The 15,986-nt window shown below is 56.3% G+C and overlaps 1 protein-coding gene across 1 annotated transcript in view; it reads right to left on the reverse strand.

Moving 5' to 3' along the window:
- Positions 1–6,374: 6,374 nt before the first annotated feature.
- Positions 6,375–15,986, reverse strand: part of P2RX3 (purinergic receptor P2X 3) — a 28,795-nt gene continuing 19,183 nt past the window's right edge. The window contains exons 9-12 of the mRNA XM_028111224.2: positions 10,036–10,129; positions 9,676–9,741; positions 8,961–9,038; positions 6,375–8,613 (exon numbers count right to left, since the gene is read on the reverse strand). Of these exons, the coding sequence (XP_027967025.1) occupies positions 8,500–8,613; positions 8,961–9,038; positions 9,676–9,741; positions 10,036–10,129 (352 nt within the window). The 3' untranslated portion in view covers positions 6,375–8,499. The remainder of the gene's footprint in view (positions 8,614–8,960; positions 9,039–9,675; positions 9,742–10,035; positions 10,130–15,986) is intronic.

The following is a 15,986-nucleotide window of genomic DNA, read 5'->3' on the forward strand; positions in this document are numbered from 1 at the left end:
ATCCTGGAGCCCCGGGATCGAGTCCCGCATCGGGCTCCCTGCTCAGCCGGGAGTCTGCTTCTCCCTCTGACCTTCCTCCCTCTCATGCTCTCTCTCTACCGTTCTCTCTCTCTCTCAATAAATAAATAAAAATCTTAAAAAAAAACTTACAAAAAAAAAAAAGATAGGCCCCCTGCTCCTGCCCCTTCTCTTGCTGGGGACGGTTGCTGCTCTCCATCTGGGTAAGCCTCCCCTTCCTGTCTCACCAACCTTTCTCTTTTCTCCTCTTTCCTGCAGCTTTTTTGCCTCATGGGGCCAGGGCCCAAGCTGCCCCCCTTCAGCTGACCCAGCCCATCTCTGGTTAGATTTCTCCTGGACTCGGAACTGGGACCCAAACTTTCTGTCAGGGCTATTTCACAGGAAAACCCACCCACCTGTGAAGATGAAGGGCTTCTCAAAGGTGCTTCCTCCCACCTCCACAACACACAGCTGCGGTCTCAGCCAGAAGTCAGGGTCTCATTCATTCGTGCTTATGACCTAAGCGTTCTCACCTCACCCAATGCTAAGGAGGTCCTTCCAGTACTGACTGCAGACGGTGGCTCTAAGAAGGCCCGCACGGGCCTTCAGAGTTGTCTGTGGTCCTGGGAGAAGGGAGACCCCTGACCTGATAGCAGCTTACCCCTTCTTCCCGGAGAATAATGGCCCCCGTCTGGACAGCCGAGAGACACAGGCAGACCTGAGTCAGAATCTGGAATGCTCAGGGGAGCAGGAGGGAGACTCAGCCCTGACCCAGGAAGTGATTTGTCTGAGGGAGAGGAGACCAAGCCTTCTGGATATCAGGACACATTTGAGGAGGAGGAGGCCATGGATTCTGACCCAGCTGCCCTAGACAAGGACTTGCAGTGCCCCGAAGAAGAGGGCACAGTCTAAATCCCGGCAGTACTGGGTGCAAGACTTGCTGCTTCCTGTTGGTGCGGAGCCTCGAGAAATTTGTAAATGCTCAGGTGAGTGGCAGGGAGGCTACTGTCGAGGACTGGAGGCGGGGAGAAGAGACCGGACTCAATCTTCTCTTCCCTTTTAGATGAGTGTTTCTCCAAGCCTAGTGTGTGTCAGGATCTCCTAGAGGTCTTGTTAAAATACATTTCTGGCTTTGCGAATCTGGGGCGGGGCTTGAGAGTTTGCATTTATAACAATTCCCAGGTAATGATGGTGTTGTTGGTCTGGGGACTGCACTTTGAGAAACACTGTGTGGACGAAAGGCTTTGGTATTAGATATGTCTGTGTTCAATCTCGCTCTGCCTGTCATTGGCTGTGTTACTGGGCAAGTCAGCTCACCTTTTGGGGTTTCAGAGTCTTCGTTTGTCAAATGGAGATATACAGTACCAACCTGTTAGGGCTGTGGTTGAGGATTAAATCAGATAATACATGGAAGTATTTGGAATAGTCCCTGGGTCACTAAAACTCTCAGCAAATGGTAGCTATGATTGTTCCAAGTATCATTAGTTTTTGCAAGAAGTTCTGACCACAGAGAAGGGACACAAGATGGGATTGAGAGGGGCAAGTAGGTCACTGATTTCTGACCTGCAAAGGGATGAGAAGCTCTCTCCTGGAGGCTCAGAGACTTGAGAAAAACCAGCGAGTTCTCTACCCTACATTTTTGTCTTTCTGCCGAATGTCTGCAGAAGGTGCTGCAGGGACAACCTTGTCTCCATACACAACTACAACTTAGATTACCGCGTCCTGTGCACGGTCAGAGGGTCAACGAAGGCCAGGTCTGGATCGGAGGCATGCTCAAGGGCTGGGTAAGCAAGGCACCAACCTCCGCGGGGACAGGAAGTTCTCTCTGACTGCCTCCAGGGAGCCCCTTCTGGCCGTCTGGCCGCATCTCAGCAGCGGAGGCCAGCCTCAAGCAGCGGGCAGGGCTGCGCTGGAGCTGGCTTGGACTGGATCAGGAGGACGGATGATTCTGGGCATCTTGTCCCAGCTCCATGCTCACGGACCTCATGCCTGTAGCTTGAAATCTGCCCCCCGTGGACGTACGCACACCAAGGAAATGGGCAATTGTTGTAAATCGGGGTTCCTCCCGCCCTTTGTGTTCTCACCGTCCCCCAGAGCTGGCTGCCGAACATTTCCCAGCGCATCACTGGAGTCAGGAGATAGGCTCCATGGCCAGCTTAGTGACCTACTAGCTGGATGACTTCCTTGGAGTCTCAGTTTCTTCATCTCTAAAATAGACCACTTCTCTCAAGGCAGCTCTGGGATTGTGGATGAATAGGTGCCATTATATTTGCTTCTCAAGCGTGGTCCCTGGACCAGCAGTGTCGGCAAACCGGGTAGGTTGTTAGGAATGCCCGATCTTGGGCCCCACCCTAGAGCTCCTGAATCAGAACCTGCATTTTAACAAGATCCCCAGGAGATCTGTATGCACAGGAAAGATGGAGAAGCCTGCTCTGTGTGATGGCTGGGGGTACTGGCATTGCCTGCAAGCCCTCAGGCATGGGTCTCTAGCGACTCTGGCTCCTGTCTGGGTGGGCGGTGAGAGGAGGAAGGAACACTCAACGAGCCTTCTCTGAGGCTCCTGGATCTGTCTCCCTGGACCTCAGCCCTCTGACCCAGCCTATCACTTCGTTAGTTCCTGTGCCAGAGATTTCATTAGACTGATGGGAGCTGCGGGAATTTTGGATACTGGGCCCCAGGGCAGCCTGCGAATGGGGAAGGCAACTGTGTGACCCTATGCACCAGAGGTGAGGGGAACTGGGGACCAGGGCAAGGGGAAGGGGGGACAAGGTAGACTCTTACACACTGTCCCTTTGAGGTCCCTGAACACACCTCCCCAAACTCACACCTTCCCCCCAACTGGAGAAGCCACGTCCTCTGTGAGGGGGGCTGAAATGTAGGGATTCCTCAAAGCAAAACCAGGCGATGGGGTGCCCTGTATGGGAGCTAGATGGAGGCTCTCCATCCTCACCGGCAGCGCTAGGCTCGGGGCCTGGGGGCTGCTTTCCTTCCTCTGATATGAGGGCCACGAGGAGTGACTGATGCGACAGATGACAGGAGCAGATGTGAATGCAAGGTATGGACAAGGGACGAAGGCAAAATGTGGGAATCAGGGCTGGCTGACGGATAATTCACCAGTTTGAACAGCATGGAAGCCAGATGTGAGGGAGCTAGCACCATGGCTAAGACCGTATGTGCTGGAGGAAGCCTGCTGCCATCCACATCCGGCTCTGCCTCTTGCAGGCTGAGACCCAGGCAAGTTATCACCCCCACTAAGCCTCACTTTCCCCATCTGTGAAATGGGGATGATGATAACATCTACCTGTTGGGGTCACTGTGAGGATCAAGTGCAATAGCCCACAGGCAGCACTTAGCACACTGCCTCCCTCCTCCCTCGGGAAGAGCCGGATGCACCTTAGCTAGAAGGGACACGCGGGGAGCACAACTGACAGTCCTGACCACAGCCAGCTGGAGAGGGAACGAGGGCCATACGCCGCACAGGTGGCAGCTGATGTCACCGTGCTCTCCACTGCTGGGGGGACACTGACAGTGGACTTCATTCAAAAGGAGTCTGCCCTTCGTCTGCTCCTTCTAAGCCCGAGGCTCGAGGCGCGGAGCCCCTGTCTTGGAGCCCCCTCCCTTCACCACTCCCGGCAGCCCCCAGAACCCCCAGGCTGTCCCCCAGCCACTCCTGGCCGTAAACCCAGACTTTCCCGACTCTGTCTCATTATTGCGCACATTGGAGGGCTGCCGGTGGAGCTGTGGACGTCTCCCTGCCGCGGGGCGGGCCGGGAAGCACAGCTGGAGCAGCTGGGGCCCCCGGGGGGGGGGTGGTGGGCTCCCCATGGCTCTTCTCCGCCTGGCTTCCTGCACTTCCACCCACTCCCCAGGCGCCGGGGGACCGCCTCATTTGTGCACCACGCGAGATTGGCCCTCTTGCTTTTTTGGCTCCCTTAAGGGGTGCCGGGGGGGGGCGGGAGTGGGACAACTTTCCAATGTGGAGGGGATGTCACTCATTCATGAACTGGGGTGTGCATGGGGCGTAGTGAGATCCCACCTGGGGGAACCACGTGGGAGGGAGGAAGTCTCCTCTAGGGCAGCCGGCTCCTCTAGCCCTGGATCTTCCTGGCCTCCCAGACACTGGCCCCTGTTTTCTATTCTCCCAGCCACCTGTGGCTGAGTTCCAAGTCCCCCGCTCCTGAGATGGGTCCTCACTCCTTTCCCAGGTGTGTCCCCCACCCCAATCCCCTCTCCCTCTCCCCTATCCCCCGCTGACCTCCCTAGAGAGAAGACATTCTCAGATGGGAGCTGCCTCCCACCTGGAGGGCCTTGGGGCAAAAGTTACAGCATCAGGGAGCAGTGTGGCTCCCGTCCCTATTCTCGAGCTCTAGCGACCCCCCACACCCCTCCACCCCCCCACCCCCCCGCGCCGCTGCTTTCCCTCACCTCACTGTCTCAGACTCCGGGGACCCAGATAGACAGATGGAGGGAGAACACTGCTGCAGCTCTTCGTTCCAGGCAGGATGCTGGGGTTGATAGGCAGGAAGCTCGCACCTGAGACTGGGTATTAAGAGGGCAGAGAGCCCTGGGTTGTTGGGGGGCGGGGAATGCAGGGAGAGAGACTGAGGCACAGAGCTAGCTAGCTAGATGATATGCATAAATCTGTATGAGCCTCTGTGTATTTATGGATACACCTGGGTGTTGTGTTCGTCTGTATCGCTCTGCCCCCTCACATGCCTGGATCTGGCTGTGCCTGTGTATGTGTGTACCAGTACGTTTGTGAGTGTGCGTATATGTGCGTGTGTGGCATACGTATGTACAGGTCCACGTCTGTGTGTACATGTATCTGTCCAGGCACGTGATGGGATGCAGAGTTTCAGGAACAAAAAGAACAGTATTCTCAGATGGGCTTTGCTGCTAAAGGGGCAGGAGTTAATGGCATAGGTCAGGAATGGAGACCCCCAGGGGAAGGAGGTGGTGAAAAAGCAGGAGATGAGACAGTGAACATGAGCAGGCCCCTGGCAGCAGGATGGGCCTGGGCATTGCAATGAACATCACCAGTGCTGGGCCCAGGGACTGCCTCTAGTGTAGAGGCCTCTCCTCAGGAGAGGGGTCTGTCCATCTGCCCTGGATGGACACTGAGCCGGGAAGCTAATCACAGCATGTTGGTCTTCCCAGGGGCAGAGACAGGGGGCTCCCTGGGGGTCAGACCCTCCTCCCCCCAGGTCCCTTCCTTGCATACTTTCACAAGCTAATTCTTGACTCTCTGCTTCTAAAAGGACAGTGGAATCCCGCTGGGGGTGGTGGGAGGATGCTCGGTAAGGGAAGATCTGCACAGGGAGCTCTGGGACCGGTATTTTTGCTTTTATCAGCCTCCACTTATCTCCTGGATGGGGATGAGCAGTAGCCAACACCAGTAGCCCAGTATCTTGCCAGCCAACCCAAGAGATAGAGGCAGGGAGGGGAACTGAGCAGGGCTCAGACCCCTCCAGACTGAGGCTCACTTGAGGCAGGACAGGGGAGATAAGATATCTCTCAAATATCCAGCACTGTCAGTTACTGGGCTTCAACTTCAACCATTATGCATTTATATCTTTGGCTGTTTAAGGCCTTTCAGTCTTGTATAGCCCTTGATTAAAAGGCGAATAGTCTTGGGAGAAGAAACTCCTGAGGGTGTTATCTACTAAAACCTCTGAGAGGTTGATGGGTAACTGGTGGAGAACAAGGTTTTGTGAGAAGGAACACAGGAGGGAAGGGTGTGTGTAACTGTCAGCGGCCGTGGGCTGGAGAGAAGGGGGATCATGCAGCGGAGGGTGCTGTGTGCACCGTTTCCTCCTCCCGAGGACCCAGGAGGACTGTTTCCCAGTCTTCCTTGCGGTGAAGTTGGGCTCTGCAGCCTGCCGCTGAGCCTGGCCTGTGTGGCGGGTTTGGAGGTGCTGTAAGCAACTTCGGGGCCTGGCCTTTCCGGGGTCCGTGAGCCTCCTGTTCCCCCTTCCCTATCCCCGTGACCTGGCCTCCCTGGGTCTCGGATGGGACAGCCACCAGGCAGGGGGAGGGGGCTGTCTGGCCCACTGTGTGATGTGAAACTTTTGGGTTCTGCTATTTCCTTGGTCCTGCCGCCCAGACACCTCGTTTAGGCCAACACACACCGAAAGGAAGGGGCCCATGGACGTCCTGGTTTTTCTCAGACAGCCGTGGCACAGAAGTCAAGATCGCAGACTCCGGAGCCATAAAGCTCGGGGCTGGAGGCCCAGCTCTGCCGGCTCAGTCTCTTCCCCTTACTAAGCCTCATCCCCCTTCTGTAAAAGGAGGGTCACAGTAGACGACCCTTGTCGCGCACCCCGCCCATTGCTCAGCAGAGGTGAGTTATCTCTAAATGTTAGCTTTTATGCGGGGTAACTACAGACACAACAGACTGCTAGGAGTGAGTATGGGCTCCAGTTCAAACTTCCACGCATTCCAGATTTCTTTTTCCATCCGGCAGGATTAGTGACAAGCCACGGCAACCCCAGCAGGGTTGGTGCGTCGGGGATGCGGCAGGGTCCAGCCAGCGGCTGTCGCTACTGCAGACGACAGCTGTCCATCTAGCGCCCAGAAGCCGTGGCTCAGCTCCGTGTGGCCTGCACGGCGGGCTCGCCGCCCCGAGTTCACACGCTTGCTGGCAGGCCCAGGAGTGGCTGCTGTACCCGCGGGAGGACCACCCCAGTCCGGAGGAAAGGGAGGACATGGTTGCTGCAGTCTCCTCTGCAGGGAACATCCCTGTACCCCTGCCGGGGCTGCCTGTGGGTCTCCCGGGTGCAGAACACGGCCTCCGCTGATGTCTCTGCTGGTCAGATCTCTGGACACGGCCTGATGCCCGAGGCCACCCCTGGGGAAGTGTGATCCCACCAGTCTGAGGATGAGGTGGGGTGAAGGCCGAGCAGGGGAAGGCGCGATGGGCCTCCTGCGACGGAATCTGACCCCTTTCCCCCAGAGGGGGGCATCACTGGGGTCAGGCCTTTGCAAGTGCCCACTGCCCCTAAACCAGTCCCTTCCAAATGACTCCCAAAGCTGTCTCCCCCACACCCCGCCATCTCCCTGCGCCTTCTGTAGAGGGGCCAGCCCTCCATCTGCAGGCAAGCTCCTTGCAGCTCAGACCACATGGTCATGCCTACACTCCAACTTTTCCAGACACCTCCAGACAGTGGGGCTAATGAAATTCGTCCTTCAGGGCCACCCTCATGCATGGGCCCCTTCTAACACCTAATTTCGTATTATTTTGAAAAGATGCCCTAAATTGTATATGCTTCAGTCTTCCGAAGACCTGGGTGTGCTCCTGAGCTCTGCCCTGGGGAGACTCCCGGGCCTCTCACTGGAGGAGAGCACAGAACGGGGAGGGGACGCCAGGCTGACAGAGGTGTGGGGGGACTAGATGCTCCCACAGCAGGCTTTCTGGCTCCTTCTTCTTGCCAGGACACCTGGGTTCTCGTTTGGCCACTAACTGTGTGACCCAAGTCATTTCCCCTCTCTGGCCTCGGACTGCTCATCTGTAAGCAGGAGAGTGGGACAAGAGGGATTCTAGCACTTGAACACTGACCACCGATTAGGACCCCGTGGGGGGTGTCCTGGCTGACCACCTGCTCACAGGGCATCGGGCCTCACTGCAGCCTGTTCACCAGCGTCATAAAGGAGCACGGCCCGCTGAGAAAAGGGCCTGGGTCTGGGAATCACGCCCACCCTAGGGGTGGCCTAATACCACTGCTGAAGTGGGGGGCCCAGAGAGAGAACAGAATGGCCCTTCCCTGGCTGGGGACAGAGCTAAGTCATGCCTCCTCTTTACTTCTGAATTGGGGATCCACCCAAGTCAGAGAGAGAGACCTGCATCACTATCTAACTGGTCTCCACTAAAATGGGGCCTGAGTTCCTACTGAAAGCACGGGGCTTACTCTTTATTAAGCAGAACCTAATCCTGGTCACTGTGGGGAAGGCTGAAGCCACAGGGGCGGATCACCCCTGGGACTTCACTCTTCTCTTGTGGGCGTGGGTGATGGAGTTAGATCTGGGTTCAAACCGCAGCCCTCTTGCTTCTTGGCTGTGTGGCCTTGGGCAAATGACTCAGTCTCTCTGAGCCTCAGTTCAGCTTCAAAACAGGGAAACTATTATCTACCTCATCGGATTATTCTAAGGGCTAAATGAGATAATGTGTGTGATGCCGCCTGGCACTTGGTAGTGCCTTGTGACCACCTGTTATTACTATTACGCTCTCTACTCTTCAGAAGGGGGACAACTCAGGTGCTGCTGCCCTGGGGCTCCTGGGAAGCTGACAGGGGCAAGGCAAGGGGTGAAGGGGAGATGGAGGTCTTAGCAGGGGTACTACCTGTCTGCCAGGGCACTGGGAAGCCCAGACACCTGGGTCCGGCGTGGCTTTGTGGGGTAAGCAGCAGAAATGAAAGCCTCGCCCCTTTCCATCCTCCCTCGCCCGGGTGGGGTGCCCTATCGGGAGGCCTGGAGCCCAGGGGTGAGCCTGGGGCCCTGGAAGAGGCCTTAGTGGCCGATGGAGAAGGCCCCCGAATCCGTGGACTGCTTCTCCTCGGTGGTCTGGTCGCTGGGGCACACTGGGTGGGCTGAGGCAGTGACCTTCAGCGTTGTCTCATCCACCTGCAAGCAGAAGGGCTGGCGTTATCATCCTCTGAGCGTCACTGTGCTCACTATCAGGAAGTTCCAGCAAGTCTGTGTGACCCCAGCAGTCCTTCCGTGAACCTCATGGGCCAACAGAAACCTGAGCTAACCCATAGCTGTCCTGCCCCAGAAACGGAGAGGGGACAGTGAGTGGGTAGGGGTGTCGGCGGTGATGAGCCACAGAGCCCCCCCAGAGCCCATTCTTGGCTGAATCCCTCAATTTGCATTGAGGTCCCATGAACTCCCCTTAAGAAGCCCCCAAAAGGGGGAGCCACTGAGAGCCCCTTGGGGTCTAGTGCCCCTCCCTGCCCTCCCCTCCAGCTCACCTCCTCAAACTTCTTGGCTTTGTACTGGTCGGCCCCCTTGAGGAAGTTGAGCAGGATGATGTCACAGAGGACAGTCCCCTGCAGGAGAAGAGGCCGAGTGGGCTCAGTGGGGTGGGAAGCAGCAGGCTCAGGTGGCCACGGAGTGGCCCGGGCAGTGGGCAGGACCGCCCTCAGGCAGACAGCAGGCCAGGGGTTGGGGTGAGTCCTCCAAAGACACCCGACTGATGTTTCCACTTGGAAAAACATCCAGGGGCTTTGCAGAATGTCTTCATCACCCACCTCTCCAGCTCTTGGCAGTGACCGCCGACAAAAAGGCAGAGAGAGGACTTGGTGGGAGAAGCAGAGGGTGAGGGGGTAAAAGTCCCTTGGGAGCTGGGCTCTGTTCCTTTGGTCTGTGGAACCCTGGAGTCTCCTCCCTCACCTTCATGGTGGGGAGCAGGAAATTTATACCAGGTGGAGCCTCCTGCAAATGGGGAGGCTGCTGTGGGAGGGCTTTGCAGAATGTCTTCATCACCCACCTCTCCAATGAGCTCCCCGTGACCAGAGACGTTCACTCAAGGACTGACCCAGCAGGGAGGCGGTGAGGGAGACTGAGGCACCTGGCCAGAGGTCAGGCTTTCCATTCTAGGCAGAAGCAGGGCTTACCTGCCCCCACCCCCAGCTGGGGCCCCACCTTGATTGGTCTCCTGTCTGAGCCTGGAGGGGCTGAACTCACCACTCCCACGGAGGTGAAGGCTGCCACAGAGCTGATGATGGTGGGGATGATGTTGAACTTGCCAGCCTGCAAGCAGAAAGACCAAGGCAGGTGGGCCGAGGGTCTAGCACGAGGTCCTGAGGCTTGAGGCTGAATGTGGACTCCCAGCCCGAGAGACCGTGGAGTGGAGGTTTCTTGGTGGACCAGGAGGCCCCAGCCCTTGACCGCACTGGTGAAGAGACTAGAGATGTGATTCACTGAGGCTCCTAGAGCTGGTCAGTGGCAGGACCTTGCCCCCTGGGAGGAGGTTTTTGAGGGCCCAAGACTGGTCCGGGTTTCCTCCCCTGTCCGCCCCCTGCTCTCCCCGGCCCAAGGACTCACGTTCCCATACACCAGCACGTCAAAGCGGATGCCGAAAGCCTTCAGGAGTGTGCGGTACTCACTGCCATTCTCCATCTTGTAGTACTTGGCAAACCTGGAAGCCAGAGGCGGAAGGTGGGTCCCACTGTGGCCTCCTACCTGAAGCTTCAGGGTCCTCTAGAGCCTACAACCCTCACTTACTGAGCTACTCTTACTGATGGTTTGCTGGACACCTGCCAGAGTCCTCCCTGTGCGGTTGGCTGACCCTCTGGGCAGATGTCATCCTGGGGGCGTGTTACCAAGGCCGATTCCCAGCCCCACGCTGAACCTGTGGAACCCACATCTCCGTGGGTAGGGCCCAGGATTCTGCCTTTTAAGTAATTTCCCTAGATGATTCTGATGTGTGCAAAAGTCTGAGTCTGGACCCCAAGCTTCTTCGGTTTTATTTGTTTGGGTATCTCTGGGCCCAGCTCACTACAGATGCTCCCCTCCCCTTGGCTTCTCAGCCTGCTTGTGTTCAAAGCCTGGCTCTGTCACTTACCAGCTGTGCAAACTTGGGCCAGTTACTTAACCTCTCTGAGATCCAATTTCCACTTTTATTATCGGGAATAATATAGAAGTCCTGCTTCACAGGGGTGTTGTGAACATTGAGGGAAAGCACACATACCAGCGATCTAGAGCAGTGCCTGGAACACAGTAAGCACCCAGGGAATGCATGCTGGTATTGGCTGTTATTATTGCTGAAGAAATACATTCTTGCATTTATAGAGCAGTTTTAAAAGCCCTGCGGGATAGGGATGTGACTGCTCGGTTTTTAAATGAGGCTCTGAGGAGGTTAAGAGACTTGTCCAGTGTTGCCCAGCTGGCTGAGACTCAGTGCTAGAGTTGCCCAAGACTTTATCTAAAGCCAGTGTATTGCCCCTATGGCCCTGCCCATTGTAGGCAAAACTCTAATATCAGCAAAGTGTAATTTCTTGGGGCTACCACGGACCCGCAGGGGTGACAGGATCCCAGGAGCATGCGAGGGGTAAGTGAGATGATGGGGAGAAGGGGCTCAGAAAGCTCCGTAACTCTGTGGGGTTGCCATGGATCTTATTTGGTGCCGGATGTCTCCCCTTCAGTGTTTCTGATGATCCCCAGATCCCCAGGCCTCTCCCACAGAGATGGGGAGTCTGGGAAACTCCTTCCCGGAAGGTGTCCAAGTGTTCTGTGACTGTGACGCCCCTCCCAGGGCTATTTGCCTTTGAGCATGCACAGCAGGGAGAGGGCAATGCTCAGCCCAAGGGCATAGATAGCAGAGGGATCGATCACAGGCATGGGACTCTTCCTTTTGGGGAAGAGTCATCGAAACTGATGCGATGTCAGCCATTGTCTGCTCTGGCTGTCTGAACGCTGGAGGCAGGCAGCAACGAATCTAAATCCTGGCTCCACCCCTTGCTGGCAGTGGGGCCTTCTATGTGACTCAGAACAGCTTCATGGCTCACGTCTATGACCTCGGGGTGCTCATGCCCCCCCCCCCCACCACGGGTCTGTTAGTGAGAGGGGTAAACACTGAGACCCACCATTTAAGACGGGCCCTGTCGAGATCCGGGGTTGGGCCTTCTGCCTGTCCCTCCACACAGGTTCTCTGCCCGCCCTTCCCCGCAGGGCCTGGGAGCCTGGTCTGCAGACCTCCCCTCCACCAAGCACCCTGCCCTCTGGTTCCCGGTGGGCTCAGCAGTGGGAGGCATCCATGGGCCATCAGAGAGCGGGAATGGAAGAAGAGTTTATTTAACTGGGTCAGGAAGGAGTCCGGGCTGCATGTTTTCATGCCTGCCTGTGCCTGGGCATGGCTGGAGCCTGTGTGCCCACATGGTGCACCTGCAGCCCCAGGCTGAAAAGCTAAGGCTGAAAGCTAGTCAGTGAGGGAAAGGTTCCCCGGGGAGCCTGACCTGGGAACGTGTGTCCCATGGCCTTTGCAGCCAAAGGGAGAGGCAGGGGAGGCAGGATGATCTTGAGACTGAGACCCAGAGTAAAAATGGGAGTGGCCCCAGGAATGAAAGAAGCCCAACTACTTATGCCAAAGAAGCAAAGACCTGGAGGACAAGGAGAGAGGGGAGGGGCTGGACCCGCTTTGAAGATGTGCTAAGTTATGGTCCGGGCGGTGGCGGCAGAGGGCTTCACAGACCAAGGCAGAATGGAGTGGGCCAGGCTGCACCAGCAGGGGGACCCATTTTACAGATGGGGAGACAGAGAAGAAGGTAACTTGCCAGAGCCGGGATTCCAGTCTCTGCTCTTAACCGTGAACCTGCTGTCTCTGGGATTTGGGTGGCCGGTAAGGAGCCAGATCTCAAAGCCCTTCTGTATTCTGTGTTCTGTTCACATCACTGGAGAACTCAGGTTCCCAGTCTGGGAGATGTGGTACCTGATGTCCTCGGGGACCGGGCAGGGGTGGGGAGGAGGGTCACGGATGTTTGGGGCAGGGCAGAGGCCAGGACAGTACTCCTGAAGTCTGCATTCTGGCCCGAGGCTGTAGGCACGAAAAAACGCTCTCACCTCGCCTTGGAGAACAAAAAGTCAGCATCCTGGGCACTGCGTTCAAAGAGAAAGCTGGCTAAATTTATCTTGGGAAGGAATGTGAAGGAACAGGGAGAAAAACCAAAGCGGACTTGGTTTTTCTCCAGCACCTGCCTTCCAAGAGGCAATAAGTATGATAAGATCATTATCTCACCAACCACCCACCCTCGGAGGAGGGTTGGCAGGGACTGGTTCTCTTCCTGGGAGGGAGGGAGGAGGCAGAACAGTGCTCGGGGAGGGAGGGCCCCGGCTGCAGGAGGGAAGGGCCCAGGAGTCCTGACTACTGTGTTCAAGGGTGGCCCGTGAGGGTCACGGAATCCAGCCCAACCCTGTGGCACTGGAGTTTGGGTTATCTTATCTCTTGGCACAAGGCTGGACTATGCTGCCCACCCCCTTGCAGTGAGCTAGGTGGGGCCCTTGACTAGTAATGTGAATGGAAGTGAGGTCTGGCACCTGTGGGCTGAGGCGTGTCAGAGCCGTGTGCCTTGTTCACCCTCCCCGTCCTCATGGCCACTTGCTCAGGAGCTAGTGGTGAACTCAGGCCCTGGGGGAGCCTGATTCAATAGGTGACAGGAGCCCTGCTCCCTAGCGCCCCACCTCCCCCGACCACACTGACATTTGGGTGAAGCCTCTGAGCCGAGGGGGTTGTTTGTTACAGCAGCTGGCGATAGTTACCCTGACTGTTACAAACACCCCTGATGTTCCAGCTGAGGGAACCTGGGGTTCAGGGAGGAGAAGTTCTCTACCAAAGGATGAAGACTGAGTTAAAGTGGGGAGTTTTTCAAGATTAGCCCACAAGAGGGCAATTCCCAATGATGACACATTCCTAGGCTTATTCCCTCTAAGAGTCTTGGAGATCTGGGTATGGTTCTGTTATCTTTAATTAGCTTTTCCACCCTGGACCAGTGAAGCCTCTCTGAGCTTTCTGCCTCAACTGAGCAATGAGAGTAGAAAGAGCCATGGGGAGGATGGATGAGATAATGTTAACAAATAGGAAGTCCCTAAAGCTTGTTCCTTTTCTTTCTTTTCCTGGGATCACGGTAAATGAAAGAATATCTACGTTCACCTGAGCCACTACAGTCTCCTGCTTCCTACAGAGAATCCCATCAGTGGTAAGAAGAGCCAGCACACACCAAGCGCTTACTATGTGCCCAGCACTGTGCCACGTGCTTTATACTTCCTATCTCTTTTAAGACCCAGCCCCATGGAATTGAGTTCTATTGCCCTTCCCATTCTACAGATGAGGAAGCAGGATCACACAGATTAGGCAATTTGTCTAAGGTCCCCAAACCCAGCAGTCAGTAACCAAACCTGGGATTCAAACTCAGGCAGTTCCAGTGCCAGAGTTCACACTCTGAGCCAGTATTCTTTCTAGACTGTTCTTTTTGTTGCCTGATTTCTATTAGGTCGTGGCTGATTTCTTTCAGTTCTCCAGCTGGGGGCCCTCTTGCATTGGCAAGGCAGGTCTCCACACCCAGCGTCATCGGCTGGGAGTAGAACAGAAGAGCCATGGAGTGTGGGAAGAAGGATTCCCCAGCCTCCTCAACTGAAAAGGAGATGGACGGAGCGACACCCTGGCCAGCCCTGATTTCTCCCAAATCCCCTGATTCCTACTTCTCCAGCTTTAGTTTTCTTGGTTGGGAAATGCAGTCGGCGAGAACACCACCACCAATACCCTCCTGCCCAGTCCACCTTCCTCACCCGTCGGAAGAAGCCCCCTCCATGCCATGCAGTTCGAGTGCCAGCCACACCACTCCGCCCGCTTTCTTATTTCCTGAACACGCCCCTCAGACGTGGGCTTCTTGCCTGTGCCTACGCTGTTCTTCCCCTTCCCACCTTGCAAACTCCTATTCAGCCACCAGGGCCCAGCAGGTATTTAGAGCACACCTACCCTATGCCAGGCACTGTGCTAGCCCCACTGACACCTTGGCAACAAGCTCTGCTCTCATCAGAGGGAGAGAAATATGAATAACCACACACTCCCATAAATAGCTAAAATCTGATGTAAGGGCTGGAGAAGAGAGAGCACCATTCGAAGAGCACATTTAGTGAAGACAATCTGACCTAGGCTGCGAGTCAAGGCAGGCTTCGTGTAAAGTGACGTTAGAGCTGAGGCCTGAGGGATGGAGGGTTGACAGAGGTGCGAAGGCCAGAGGTGGGGGCCGCTTTCCTGGCTGTGGGAACCACGAGCCCTCTCCTGAGAAAGGACATAGTGTCTCTGAAGAAGCTGTAGGGGCTTGGTGGGCTGGAGACTGGGACCGGCGGAAATGGCTGGGTCCACGTGGTCCTGCCACTGCCCATATGTCTTCCCAGTTCCACATTCAGGGACTTCACATGCAGCTTGAAATTGACAAGAGGGGTATATTTACACCAGGGAAATTGGCGGCCACCATGAATCAGGTGTTTCCTTTGTCTGTTTCCTTTTTCTCCAGAGCGGTTTATCAGCGTACGGGGAGGCTGTCAAATCGCCCGGAGCTACCTTTCCTGCCACTGCTGGGCCCAGGTCTCTCCCTCCGTTCCCACGCACCAGACTGCACGTAACAGTCTGCACTATGGACGATGCGCCAGATCTCACCGCCTTTGTCCGAGGGCCTCCCTGGTGCCGAAACGGGCAGGGTAAACGCTTTCTGAAGGCAGCCGTGGATTCCTGACATCTCCCACACTGAGTTTAACGACGTTGGCCTCCGGGTTTCCTCCTCCTGACTTGGCTCCTCTAAATTCTCCCAATCTTCGGTGGAGCCAGTGTAAGGTGGTAGCATCAGGCTGTGCCCCCCCCTCCCCCAAGTAGAAAACATTTAGATCTGGCATGTGGCTGGGTAGGCGCTATGGGTGGGAACCGGCCCCTGGGGAGGGAAACGGGGTGGGGAGAGCAGAGACATAATCTGTGCGCCCTGCTTACTGCTGCTGAGCGCCAGGCTGGAGGCTTGCACACCTGTTCCTACATTCAGGCCTCACAACGACGACGGCTCGGTGCTGCGGCTGTTGGAGGAGGAGCTTTGGAAGGAGACAGTCCTGGGCTTGAACCGTGGCTCCAGATTAGCTTACATAAGCCGAGGGAAAGTCCTTCGCCTCCCAGAGTCTCCGTCTCCCCAGATGTGAAATGGGGGTACTAGCGAGAGCAGTGGGCTTGTGCCAGAGGATTCTGTGAGCTGCTGGCTGTGAGGCGCCGAGCTTTCGGTGCACGCCACCTGGTGCTCATCGGGCTGGAGAGAAGCCTGGCCCATGGCTATAAAATCTCCTGGGCCTGCCAGGGGCACAGCTGGGATCTGAACTCCAATGCCCACCCCCGCCGCTCCCCTGAGAGACGAGCCAGAAAGGGGACTTCAGGGCGGCCTCGGTGAGCAGGGACTTGCGAAGCTGGTGCCTCCTGCGGAGAGGCTGCATGGCCCCGGATGGTGGGGATGCACCGAGGAGGA

This window comes from Eumetopias jubatus, unplaced genomic scaffold (assembly GCF_037043125.1).
Source record: "Eumetopias jubatus isolate StellerSeaLion01/CBP00866 unplaced genomic scaffold, mEumJub1_p1.0 scaffold_13, whole genome shotgun sequence".
NCBI lineage: Eukaryota > Metazoa > Chordata > Mammalia > Carnivora > Otariidae > Eumetopias > Eumetopias jubatus.